General features: G+C 38.8%; 1 protein-coding gene across 1 annotated transcript; it reads right to left on the reverse strand.

Moving 5' to 3' along the window:
- Window positions 1-9,024: 9,024 nt before the first annotated feature.
- LOC133746106 (probable sodium/metabolite cotransporter BASS6, chloroplastic) lies at window positions 9,025-13,310 on the reverse strand. Its single transcript, XM_062174270.1, has 8 exons — window positions 12,989-13,310; window positions 12,805-12,875; window positions 11,973-12,103; window positions 10,959-11,152; window positions 10,633-10,885; window positions 10,292-10,545; window positions 10,106-10,188; window positions 9,025-9,484 (listed from the first exon to the last, which is right to left on the reverse strand). The coding sequence occupies exons 1-8, from the start codon at window positions 13,155-13,157 to the stop codon at window positions 9,422-9,424; spliced, it is 1,218 nt and encodes a 405-aa protein (XP_062030254.1). The 5' UTR covers window positions 13,158-13,310; the 3' UTR covers window positions 9,025-9,421.
- Window positions 13,311-13,789: the final 479 nt, after the last annotated feature.

The raw sequence follows: 13,789 nt of genomic DNA on the forward strand, positions 1-13,789 counted from the left end.
TCTACATATATGACATCCTTGTCTTCTCCAAAAAGAGAGAAGAACATATGAAACACCTCCACGAGGTTGTAAAGCTGATAGTTCAGCATGGAATTATCCTAGGTGAAAAGAAAATCTTCTTTATCCTCGATGAAGTTGATTTCCTAGGAATAAACATCAAAAATGGAGTGATAAAACTTCAACCTCATATCCTTGAGAAGATCTGGAAATTCCCAGATAGAATTCCTGATGCTAAGAGTCTAGAGAGATTCCTTGGTGTCATAAATTATGGGAGAGATTTCATTCCCAAAATCTCAGGGTTAACAGCAATGTTATCTCCTAAGAGGCTAAGACAAGTTCCAAAAGAAAATGGAACTTCACAGAAGATGATGAAAAAATTGTGAAGCAGATAAAAAATCTCTGCAAAAACCTCCCTCCTCTACAACAACCAGAGGAAAATGATGAAATTATCCTCCAAACATATGCGAGTGATAATTATTGGTCTGGTGTTGTTCTGGCAAAAACGCCTGGAACTAACATTGAAAAGATCTGTAAATTTTGTAGCGGCAAGTTCAGCCCTGCATAACTGAATTATCCCACAGGGGAAAAAGAAATTTTGGCTGTTAAGAAAACAATTTTAAATTCTCCAGCTTTTCTTAGAAAACCCTTTACTGTTCGCACCGATTGTGCTAGAGCAAAGAATTTCAAAAATTTCAAACTTGATAAAGCTGCTGATAGAGGAAGATTAGCAAACTGGCAATTATTTCTTAACCAATATGATTATGTTGTTGAATTAATTGCAAGAAACAAGAATTATCTTCCAGACGCCTTAACCAGAGAACTGGCAATGTTCAGTCGAAAAGACGACGACGAAGGTCGCAATCCCAGAAGCAGAAGAACTGGGAAAGAACATGAAACTGCTGAGGATCCAAAAGAAAAAATCCTCAAAAGATTCCTGCTAGGCCCAAAAGGACTAGCCACAACTGATCAACCCCAGGGTAAAGGATTGGCTAGCCCATCTCAAACAGCATACGGTAAAGGCTCATCAAGACCGTTGACGGCTGTTACTTTGCCAAAAAGCAAACCTACTCCAACTGGAGTAATAAATGTTTTTATTTATGAACTTCAAACATTTTATGCTCCTGTGTTCAAAACTGGCAGGAGACTAGCTTATCACCAGAAAGCAATTCTGGATAATCTCCTATTTACTTTTCAGGAAAGAAGCAGTGGTCTGATGTTCCCAGCTCTCTTTGCACTTGCTGAAGAACTCTATGAAAATGCTAGACCACAGTTTGAAGAACTACATACATAGCAGAGTGCTGTTAGAAAAGAAAAAATTCACTTCCTCGAAGATCCAGAAAGTGCTAGAGTCCCTATCATAGCACTAAAAGAATCAGATTGGCATGAATTCCACAGTCTGATAGGAAGTCATAATTTTAAAGCATGTATTCCTCCAACCCTCTTAATTATTGCAGGACCCTATGTTGGAAGATACCTGGTTAATGTTCAGAGTGAACATCCTCAAGAACACAAGCTTTGGCTTGTTGAAAATGATTTTGTCCATAATCTGTGGACCAAAACAAATGATGATCTCAAAGGCCTGCCACCTATCATTGTCAACACAGTCAAAAATATTAGAAAAAATGACTGTATGCTTCGTCTGAAGTTCAGATCCACTCCACCAGAATGGATCCAGAAGGCAAACGGTGAGGTTGAGTACATTTCTCCATATCATTATGTGAGAATTATTCAAAGAAGATATCTTCAGCCTGCCTGTGTGGGATACAATGGTCAACCAAATTCAAGCATCCCATGGATGAAGGCCATGTCCCTGGAATATATCAAAAAGATCATCTCTGAAGATACAAAGAATACCTTCCTGGCAGCAGGAGAAAAAACTATTATCACTGCTTACGATCACCCTGACGTAGTCAGCAGTGACCTCTTCCTATCTCTCACCAGAAAAGAGATAGACTCGACACTGGCATGCTTACAGTGGGTTGAAAGGCTTGAAAATGACAACCACTATAAAATGTATGTTGATACAGATGTCGAAGATAATGCAACCACTACCCGAATGGCCCAGGCAGACAACGACTCCTTTGTCCTTGGCCACAACTCAGAAACTGACGAAAACATGTGACGCTACAGGTGAAGAATAAGCACCAAAAGTGCAACTGTAGAACTTTTGACTTTGTCAAAAGCTACTTTTGCTTTTTCAAAAAGAAAAGAAAAAGACGTTTCACCTACTGTCTTTTTGCTTTCCCCATCCGACCTCCACCAGAAAGAGCACTCAGGAAAGCAGAAGAGTCACGGAGTTGTTCTGTATATTGTGAATATTTGAATTCTAGTTTGAGGTCCGCTCCCTATATAAGGAGCCTTAGTTTCAGTAGTTAGGCATGCAAAAAGAAAAAGAAAATCAGAAAATTGAGCAGAAGAGTCTTCTCTCAACTAGTAAAGAAAGTCATAGTAGCAGTGTGCTTCCCTTCCTGTCTAGTGTGAAGTAGTGTGCTTTCATTTCAAGTAAGTATCTGTTCTCATTCTTATGGAAAGCTAAACAGCCTTTTGCTGTTTACCTGAGAATGAGGCTCTGAATGTTTAACATGTATGTATATTTGAATAAATGAATTCAAGTTGCTCACCCACTTCATCAAAAATTATATTTGTCATTATATTTCATTATCTAAATGCATGCATCCTATAGAAATCCAAGGTTCTAATTTTACTATTCACCTGAAAAAAATCAGTTTCAAACCAAAAATCAGGACAAGCAGCAGTGATTCCGCCTGTTAAAGTAACTGTTAGGCGGGAAGCCGTTAGGTGAAAAACTTAGGCATGTTGAAGGCTAGTCTTGTTTTTGTTTTTGTCGTTTGAAGCAAAGTTTTTTTTGGTTGAATAATATTTTTAAAACTACGGGTCAACATAGGATACAAAAGACATTATCTTAAAAAGACCTATCCCTATTAGTCTTTTCCTAAAAGTAATAGTGTAATACAAGAATGTTGGCCAGTTAGGCACAATACAGAAGCTTTTTGGGTATACGGGAAAGAACCCTATTTCAATCTCTCAATCCCTATATCTCTTCCATTTCCTACATGAATCCCCTACTTTCCTCTGTTCCTCAAAGGGTCGAAGCCCATTGATCAAAAGTTTTGAATAATCATCCATTTTATTTGACAACAACTATCAATATTCAATTCTCTATTTTCTCTCCAAGTATATAAATGTTTCAAAGTTTGGGGTTTATGTGAATGAGTCAAATGAGTCTTAAACTAGTGGCTAGTTAGTTGGGATATATGATTTTGATTTTAATATGAGGACTTTGTAAATTAGGTTTCAGTTTGGGAAATTAGAATTTTCATCTAAGTTCTTTGTTAAATATTAATTTCAGTATATGGATGTATGTTTATCCATCTACTAATTTCAAAAGAGAGTGTGAATTAATTTGAAATATTACATTGCAAAAATTAAAATAAATACTACTAATTGCTATCGTATATTCAAACTTGTTTTATTTCTCGACTCCCCACCTCCAAAATTATACAGCCTAAACCCTAAACCTCTCTCGCCCCCCCCCCCCAATCAATAAAACTCCAATATTCCCTCCCTCCCTCCCTCCCCATCAATAAAACTCCAACGCTCACACATTCCTATGCTGCTCTATAGTTGAGTTTTCCTCCCTCTCCATCAATAAAACAATGTTCATAAGAGGAATTCATTATCTGTGATGCCCAAAGCCTTAAGGAACAGGTTTTGGCGGCGAGGGATTGAAACTAGCAACAGAGTTGGGATTTTCTTCGGGTTCTGGGCTTGCAACTGGTCTCGCTGGTCGGTGATTGGTTGAGAAGAGGCAACGTCGACGTTCTGATGTCCGGCTAGAAGGGTCGGCCGTCGGAAAGCTGGCCTGCAGCGGTGATAGCATGGCAGAGGACGTATAGGGCCTCTACGCACTTTGCTTGGGCCTTCGGGCCTGGGCTCCAACTTGGGTTGCTGGGCCTTCAAGGAGGGTGTCTTGCCACCCTCATTTATCACTTAATGATGAGGGTGGGCCTAGCCTGAGATGTGACCTACTTGGGCTATTTGGGCTTTTATGGTCTTTAAAGTGCCAGTCCTAATTTAGATCATGGTTCTACGGAATTGATAATTATCTTGAGTTGGACTGGAGAAAGCGGCTTATAGATGAGGAATTGACTCCTATCTGTTTGTTGGGAATGAGCTTTCTTTTCGTACCACAATTGCGTGTCTGGCGGATAAAAGGCTAGAAGATTATTTTTCTTCAAAAGACACGGAGTCGTTTTTTGTTTATGGGTTCGCTTCATTAGCGGGCTCAACTTGACCTGTAATGATTTTGCAGTGCTTAGATAGGAGCTTGTCTTTCTGTCTTTTAAATGTCTGTACATTCTAGCTTTTTTAGCTGGTCATCTAATGCAATGAACCTTTACTTCAAAAAAAAAAAAAAAAAAAAACCAATGTTCATATATACATTCCTATGCTGCTCTTTAATTAAGTTTTACCTTATTTTCTGGTTTTCTTTGGCAGGCCTTTGGTCCAAAACAAGTAAACACTACTAAGTTGTATTAATTAAGTTTCAATACTTTATTTTCTGATTTTCTTTGGCAAGCTTCTATTCCAAAACAAGGAAATACTAAAATAGTTGTATTATTATCTTGTTAAACTCACAATCATACTATCTTTGAGGACTTCTTGTACAATCGCTGTAAATCTGTATATAATTAGGATTTTATTTAATTAGGATATCCTGCAATTTTCGGAAAGATTGTTTCCTATTAGAGTTAGACTACTCCTTTGTACTTGTATATATACACCCATTGTGGGATGAATAGAATCATTGAATTAACCTTGAATTGAAGTATTCTTTTCTACTTGGTATCAGAGCAGGTTCAATCCTTTGAACTTGCGCTACATCCTTTGAATCCTGAATCCCGAAGAACACCACAAACCGCTACGTATCACCACCGTTGAAATCAAACCATCTTGAATTTCAAACCACCATCACCCTACCTTTTTTTCGAAAAAAAAAAAAAAAAAAACATTCATATCCATCTTGAAACCCTTGAAATTCCAATCCTGCGAAAATCATGAATTCCTCAATGATGCAATCAGAGAAACAGGCTATGGGGCATTCGGTAACTACCGAATTTTCTGTTATGGCTAAACGCAAACAGGGTCCTCCTCCAGGCTTCTCAGGACCTTCTCCACACCGTCCTCTAGGTAAATCAAATCCATATGCAAACACAAGGTGCATTATCTGTGGGGAATTAGGTCATAGCAAGGAGCGGTGCTATGAAGTGATTGGTTACCCTGATTGGTGGGACTTCACCAAGAAACCGCGAAAGAATCTGGGCAAAGCCGCTGTTGCTACTAAAGAGGAAGTTTACTTAGACAATGCCTCCGCTAATGTAGTGCAGTCAGGTATGAAGGGTAAGGTTACTTTTAATAGTACATGGATAATTGATACAGGTGCATCTGACCATATGACCAATGACCCAAGTCTTGTGAAAAACCTTAGACATTCCCCTCAAGACGTTGTCTCTACTGCTGATGGTACACCAACTCCGGTCACCGGAGAAGGTTCTATTGCTTTATCTGATACCTTAACCCTTGAATCTGTCTTAGTTGTTCCATCACTAGCTTATAATCTCCTGTCTGTTGGTCAAGTTATTTTAGCTCTTGCATGTATTGTGACCTTCTATCCGTCTTTCTGTGTGTTTCAAGACATTCTGACTCGACGGATTCTTGGTTATGGTGTTAGAAGGGGGAAATTATATTATCTGGATCTGACCGAGACTGGAAAGAAACAGAAGCATCTTTTGGGACAAGCTAATCAGATCAACGGGGTCGAGAATGCGAAGGAAGCTGTATGGTTATGGCATCGCCGTTTAGGTCATCTATCCTTTCGTTATCTTAAGAAGTTGCAACCTCAATTGTTTTCAGTTGTTAGTGATTTGGATTTCCACTGTGACATCTGTGAACTGGCCAAGAGTCACCGTATTTCATATTCACCAAGTCTTAATAAAAGTCCCGTTCCTTTTATGAAGATTCACTCCGATGTCTAGGGTCCTGCGAAAATTCCTTCTCTTTCTGGAGCTCGGTATTTTGTAACGTTTATTGATGATTGCACTCGCATGACATGGGTGTCATTACTGAAGAATAAGAGTGTTGTATTTGGAATGTTTACCGAATTTCACAAAATGGTGGCAACTCAGTATCAACAATCCATCAGAGTGTTTCAGTCTGATAATGGTGGAGAGTTTGTGAATGGCCTTATGATTGAGTTTTGCCGGTCACATGGAATTCATCATCAAACCTCCAATTCTTATACTCCTCAACAGAATGGTTTAGCAGAACGGAAGAACAGGCAGTTGATGGAAGTTGTTCGTGCTTCCTTGTTTGGCATGAATGTACCTCGGTCCTATTGGGGCGAAGCAGTAAAATCAGCAGCATATCTTATCAACCGTACTCCTTCACGGGTGATTGAGTTTCAGAATCCTCATCAGAAGCTTCATACACTTTTGACCATCCCTTCTATGCCTAATTTGGAGCCCCAGGTGTTTGGGTGCACAGCTTATGTTCATATTCCCAAGCCTCAATGCAGCAAGCTTGATCCCCGTGCCCGTAAGTGTATATTTGTTGGTTATGCTGACTTCCAGAAGGGCTACAAATGTTATGATCCACTCACTAATACAATACATATATCTCTTGATGTCTCATTCCGTGAATCTGAGCCATATTACTCAGGGGGAGCTTCTCAGTCTTCCCTTCAGGGGGAGAAAGGTTGTGAAGGGAATCCTTGTTCTATTATTGACTTTGATGTCTTTGAAGACTTGGAAAATTTGGAGGAACAATTTGAAGGTAGAAATTCTGGAATAGAGAATGCAACTGCCGAACAGAGTGTTGTGACTTCCGAAATAGAGAATGCGACTGCCGAACAGAGTGTTATGAATTCCGAAACAGAGAATGCGACTGCCGAACAGAGTGTTGTAACTTCCGAAACAGAGAATGCAACTGCCGAACAAAGCGTTGTGAATTCCGAGATAGAAGAGACGACTTTTCTGGATAGTTTGAATCAAAATCAAGATGTATCTGAAGCTCACACACAAGATATTCCCCCTTCTGCATCACCAACTGAAGATCCCGGTCAGAATGATCCACCTCAGGTACCCCTAAACTTTAATGAGTCTTCTGGGTTAGAAAGTGTCGAACCTAGGAAATCACAAAGGGTTACCAAGGGAATTCCTAAGAAACAATATGAACCAGATATCAAAGCCAAAGCTAAATACTCTATAGCTAATTTTATGTCTAACCATAGGATTTCTGGGTCACATGCACTTGTTGTTGATCAATTATCTACTGTATCTATTCCTAGTAACGTGTAGGATGCATTGATGGATCCAAAATGGACAAAGGCGATGAATGAAGAATTGGAAGCTCTTCAAAAGAATGCAACATGGGAGCTAGTATCTATGCCGGCTGGAAAGAAGACTGTAGGATGTCGTTGGGTATTTACTGTGAAGCTTAATGCAGATGGAACTATTAATAGATACAAGGCGAGGTTGGTTGCCAAAAGATATACACAACGCTATGGGATTGATTATGAGGAGACTTTTGCACCTGTGGCAAAGATTAATACTGTCCGGATTCTAATCTCACTTGCAGCAAACAAAGATTGGCCCTTACACCAGTTTGATGTGAAGAATGCGTTTCTTAATGGGAATTTGGAGGAAGAAGTGTACATGGATGTGCCCCCAGGTGTTAAGAATTACCCAAGTGACGTTGGCAAGGTGTGTAAATTGAAGAAGTCTTTGTATGGCCTGAAGCAGTCTCCAAGAGCTTGGTTTGGAAGATTTTCAAAGTCCATGAAAGCCTTTGGATACAGACAGAGCAATTCTGACCATACCTTGTTTATCAAACGCAAGAATGGTAAGATTACAGCTCTTATTGTGTATGTTGATGACATGATTGTGTATGAATGAATTGCAAAAGTATCTGTCAAAGGAGTTTGAAATGAAGGATCTGGGACAACTGAAGTATTTTCTAGGTATTGAAATTGCGAGGTCTAAGAAGGGGATTTTGCTTTCACAAAGGAAGTATGTCCTTGATTTACTTGCTGAAACGGGGATGCTGGACTGCAGACCAATGGAGACACCTATTGAGATGAATCACAAACTTGCTATTTATCCTGATCAAGTTCCAACTGATAAAGGGAGGTATCAACGTCTTGTAGGAAGGTTGATTTATCTTTCACATACGAGACCTGATATTGCTTATGTTGTGAGTGTTGTTAGTCAATTTATGCACTGTCCTAGTGAAGAGCATATGGATGCAGTCTTTCGTATTTTGAGGTACTTGAAGATGGCACCAGGTAAAGGGTTACTGTTTCAGAAAAAAGATGAATTGGAAGTTGTTGGGTACACAGATGCAGATTGGGCTGGTGATAAAACTGACAGACGTTCTACATCTGGGTACTTCACCTTTGTTGGAGGGAACCTTGTCACTTGGCGTAGCAAAAAGCAGAAAGTTGTTGCCAGATCAAGTGCAGAAGCTGAGTTCCGAGGTATAGCACACGGAGTCTGTGAAATGTTGTGGATTCGTAATGTCTTGAAAAACCTGGGTTACAAGCTTAAAAAGCCTATGGATTTGCATTGTGATAATACAGCTGCCATTGAGATTGCACATAATCCAGTTCAGCATGATAGAACAAAGCATGTGGAGGTTGACCGTCATTTTATTAAAGAAAATCTTGACAGAAAGGTTATTCGCTTTCCATTTGTAAACTCAGAGGAGCAATTAGCTGATGTTCTTACTAAAGGAGTGTCCAGGAAGGTATTTGACAGCTCAGTTGACAAGTTAGGCATGATAGACATCTATGCACCAACTTGAGGGGGAGTGTAGAATCGCTGTAAATCTGTATATAATTAGGATTTTATTTAATTAGGATATCCTGCAATTACGGAAAGATTGTTTCCTATTAGAGTTAGACTACTCATTTGTACTTGTATATATACACCCATTGTGGGATGAATAGAATCATTGAATTAACCCTGAATTGAAGTATTCTTTTCTACTTCTGTTATAAGTAAATGCATACCAAAATAACTATTCCTTTACATGTTAAGACAGTAGAGAGAATATTAAGAAATGGTATAGATAACAGTAGATAACAACTGATTCCAATTGCACCGACTATTAGAAATAGGCTCTAGGAAATTCGTATAAACTCTTCTCATGCAAAATGAGTTGATGCAAAGTACAATCATTTGAAAGAAAACTCTCAGTAAGAACGAGGCCGAAATAAGAGGGAAGAATATGAAGTTTGGCCTTGATTGTACTCCTAAATCTTTATCAATTCATACTCCAAGTCCGCAAGCCATCCAGAACGACATGGTCGACTTCAAAACAATTTGAGATCTATCTGTCAGGTTCATTCTTTCCTTATGGTCCAAACCATGACAAGGGAGAAACCCATCAAAGACATCACCACAGTCTGTAGATCACAGTAAAAACAATGTATGTTGTAAGTGACAAATGCATTAGCCTTATCTGAAAACAGAAAAAAAGAGTAAAAGACAAATGCATTCATACTTCCTACAGAAAAAAAAAAAAAAAAAAATTGTATTTGAAAAGCATTTTGTAGGGCTGTAAGGTAGAACTACTATATGAACTATGACCTGAAACATGTTAAAAATCAGAAAACAATTGCCGAACAAGTAGAGTTCCAAGTCTAAGAGCATAATAGCTGTGAGGTTTATTTTGAATGTTGTCAATCTACCATATTAGTATGGTCTACTTGGAGTTCTTTGTAGAGGCTTTACAGTACTCCTTTTGGAGTAATGTATCGACTCCTGGACAGCTCTAGAAGACTAAAAGTGAGAAACTCATATTCGAGTATCATGGAGGATTAAGTCTCATTCATACCCCAAAAAAAGAAGAATTGAATTATATGAACTCTGTGGAGGAACAAATAAGATGGAACCACAAGTGGTGGTCAGAACTTAGTGCTGAAGCCTAGGTAGTGCTTGCAGAAGAATCCCTTCTGATAGGTGACATGATGGAATTGGTGAAAAATAAGAACAAACTTGGTATAGAAGCTAAACCATTGACTCACAGAAATTGCTGGAGGAACTCCCACTAGTGGATCTTGGAAAAATCTATTAGCAAGTGCAAGGGCCAGAAGACTGCTTTGCATTCCTGCAAGGGTGAATTTGATTTCAGAAAAATAAAAAAAAGGTGGATATGTAACAATCCTAAATTGCTTTGACCAGAAATTTCGTACAAGAGAAGAAGGTATAACCTGTCTCATAGGATAGTGTTCTTTGTAATGGTTTGACATCAGGTGCCCCATGAAAGGCCATGCCAGTAAGAAAATACCCAGCTATAAAAGCCGTCAAATGAAATGTGATAATGAGCAACAAAATGGTTAATCCAAAAGGAGACAGAACAGACTCGATGTTAATGGCAAGTGGTGCTCCAACACAGCATGCTGTTACTAATACTGATAGTGGAGGCAAAAATGGCCGAATAGCATTACATATCTGGGGAAGAAACCTGAACGCAAAATTATGCACGACATGTCAAAAATTCTTAAAAGTATATTGTATCAATAGAAATTATTTTTCTGAGTTGCCATATCACCTATTCAAAAGCAAGCCTGCAACAATTGGTGTAACTACAATCTGCAGAATGCTGGAGACCATTCCCTTTACATCAACAGGCAATCTCTTTCCAATGAGCAGAAGCGATAAGAATGGTGTGACAAATACAGCAGTAGCAGTAGACAATGATGTCATGACAATGCTTAGAGGAGCCATTTGTGGGTCGGTCAGAAAAGTAGCATAGTTTGAGAGCTGGGCACCACTAACACAAGATACCAACATAATCCCCGCACCTGATTCAACAGATTCACTAACAATTAGTGTGCCCACACCAGTGTTTTGACAGCTAGGCAGGTTGAATCTCACCTACTGGAGTTGGAAGACCAAATATTGCTACTGAGATAATGCCAAAAATATATCCAAGAAGAGGCTTGACAACAAATTGGCCAATATAACCAGCAAAAATAGCTGCTGGTCTCTTGAAAGCTTCAAGGAAATCCTTTTCGCTGGAATTAACCCCAACTGCGAACATCAAGAAACCCAATGCAGGTGCATAGTACCTAAAAGCACAATACAAGAGCACACATATGAACATATATTAAGTAAATGCACAATACAAACATTTACTTTCACATTAACTAGTCAGGAAACCCACAATAGCTGAACCAGAATACTTCATACAGATGGAAATGAAATCTAGGGCCAAAGTAAACTCTTCACCCTTAGATGTTTTCATTTGGTTTTTGTGTTTCTAATTTGAAGATGAACAACCCAGTAGTTTCAGAATTACGTCAACTTGAGGCCTTCTTCCAATTCTGTTTAATTAAATAAATATTCCATAAATGCCCACCCATAAACTAAAATGTGAAATCAATCAACACGGTCTGAGACTAAGAGAGAGATGAATGGACCACTTGGTGAGTTTAATGGAAACTGACAGACAGAGGGACTAGTTCGCACAATTATGACACTAAAAGGTTGAAGCGACCAGATTGAAACATTTATCAGGATGAAAACTGTGCTAACCCTAAGATCTAGTTCTTTAGCTTCCAAATAGAAAAGATCATATGTGCACATGCATTATCCAATGAATTGTGCCTGATATAGAAACAAGTAAAGCTTCCTAAGACAGCATAGAGAGTAAACATTCAACAGCTCATTAAGAACTGGCAAAGATTATGCAATCGCCAACTCCAATTGCACTAACTATTAGAAATCACTCTAGTCAAGTGGATTAAACTCTTCTCATGCAAATCAATCACTCCATTGTAACCACAGTGGTGTTAATAATCATTATTCCTCGCAAGTTGCTAACTTGGAATAGCGCAAGCAAATGTATAAGTGTTGACCAACCAATTCAGCTAAACAAGGCTCAAGAACCTGTTTGTAAACCATGTGAAAGAAGGTGGAAAGACAAGAGCCAACAGTGTACTGGCGATGGTTACATGTGGTAGAAAGGAGCTTGATTTCTTCAGGAGCTCCACAAAAGAAACCTTATTTCGTTGAGGGATCTGAAACAAGACATATGAAAACTACAATCAATATGGCCCAAAATCATTTTGCAAATGCCTTGTCAAAGTGAACACCAACTAGGTATTTAACTAAGATTTAATACGCCTGGTCTCTTACTTTAATATAACAAACAATTGAATTGTGACATTAGTGCGTGTGGGTGTGTGTGTGTGTGTATTCATATAAAGGATTTAAATTGTGTAGTCGTAAAGAAGAAACAAGAAATTCCCCTGAATTTGGCTTCTGTAATCATCCAAGATACATGTTCATACTTTGCTAAAAACAATTTTCACTTAAGCACGTGAGAACTATCTCTGTTAGCAGTTAAAATAAGAGTGTAATTAAAAAAGAACAGGCAAATCTCAATTCCAAAAGAAAAGACAAATAAGAAATATCTTCTTTTTTTTGGACACAAGTCAAACAAAAAAAATTGCCAAAAGCACATCTCCAACACTTTAAACCAATTTACTTAAATAAGTTAAAACTGCTTAATTGCTATCCAGGAAGAGCTAGTAAGCTCTAGCTTAATTCCAACTAATCTACTTCTCTTTAATGCCTACAGTAGTTTCTCTGTTTCGGAATATAGAAACCGTTATATATTATTATTGGATAGCTGTGTGTAATGCTTCTAGTATAATAAATAAGAGCAATTGAGGGGTAGATTATAATCATTTATATTAAGAAAATGAAGAGAGAGCACCTGAGGTGATTCAGACGCATAGTTTTCATCCGAATCCGAATCCAAAGAGTTAACTGACGCGCATCTGCATACTACACACAGCAAATGTTATCAGTTCAGATCAAGATAATTCAGTGATTCATTCCTAGTAAATAAAAAGTGAAAGCAAAACAAAAAAAAGTAAAAAAAATGGAAGAAAACTAACTTGGAGAGATCGAGTGAGAACGAAGAGAGAAGAGCAGAGAGTGGGAGTGAGGGACGCGGAAAGTGAGATTTGGCGGCGGCGGATTGGGGAGGCGATGACGGAAGCGGGGGACGTTTGGACGGCGAATCTGGAAGTGGAGGTGAGTAGTAGGAGGAGCATGCAGAGCCATTTTGGAGCAGAGAGAGTGGAAGATGGAGGAAGAAGAAGAAGAAGAAGAAGAAGGGCCAGGAAGTCAAAGACGGCAATTTGAATGGAATCGATTCTGAATTGAAAATGAAATGGTATTGCGTGCTGTGCTGTGCTGTGTCCTCCAAGCTACGTGGGGTTGAAATTGCTGAGATTACGTACGTATTAATGGGTTGGGGGTCCATATCACTTCGGTTTGACGTGGGTCGGAAAAATGAATTATGACCAATTTTTTCTTTTTTTTTTTTACTTCATAAAAATCTATATTTGAAAAAAAAAAACGAAAAGAAGTTTATTAAAACTATCATTTCTTGAGAATTTAGGGAAACTATTTTAAAGTATCTAATATGTGATACTGCAATATCACACGACATTATCAAGTGGTGGTCTTGGTTCATAGAATTGTAGATACATACAATTTCGAGATCTAGTCAAATTATTTAGAAGAGCTCCAAAAAAAACCCGGATTCCTTTGGTCTAGGGTTTGAAGAAATTTCTGCTCGTCCGGTGGCGGCTTGGGGTCGGTTTTGGTTCACCTTGCAGGCACCGGGGCGCTGCCGGACGGGAGTTTGAAGGCTATTGCTTGGGAGGGCATGAGAGGGGTTGTTTTGGCTC

Source organism: Rosa rugosa, chromosome 4 (assembly GCF_958449725.1).
Source record: "Rosa rugosa chromosome 4, drRosRugo1.1, whole genome shotgun sequence".
Taxonomy (NCBI): Eukaryota; Viridiplantae; Streptophyta; class Magnoliopsida; order Rosales; family Rosaceae; genus Rosa; species Rosa rugosa.

What these genes read in the sequence shown, in the direction of transcription:
- LOC133746106 (XM_062174270.1), bottom strand. Translation starts at nt 13,157, where the DNA reads ATGGCTCTGCATGCTCCTCCTACTACTCACCTCCACTTCCAGATTCGC. An exon ending in TTCTCACTCGATCTCTCCAA is followed by an intron (nt 12,876 to 12,988) that starts GTTAGTTTTCTT and finishes TGCTGTGTGTAG; the next exon opens with TATGCAGATGCGCGTCAGTT. An exon ending in ATGCGTCTGAATCACCTCAG is followed by an intron (nt 12,104 to 12,804) that starts GTGCTCTCTCTT and finishes GTCTTGTTTCAG; the next exon opens with ATCCCTCAACGAAATAAGGT.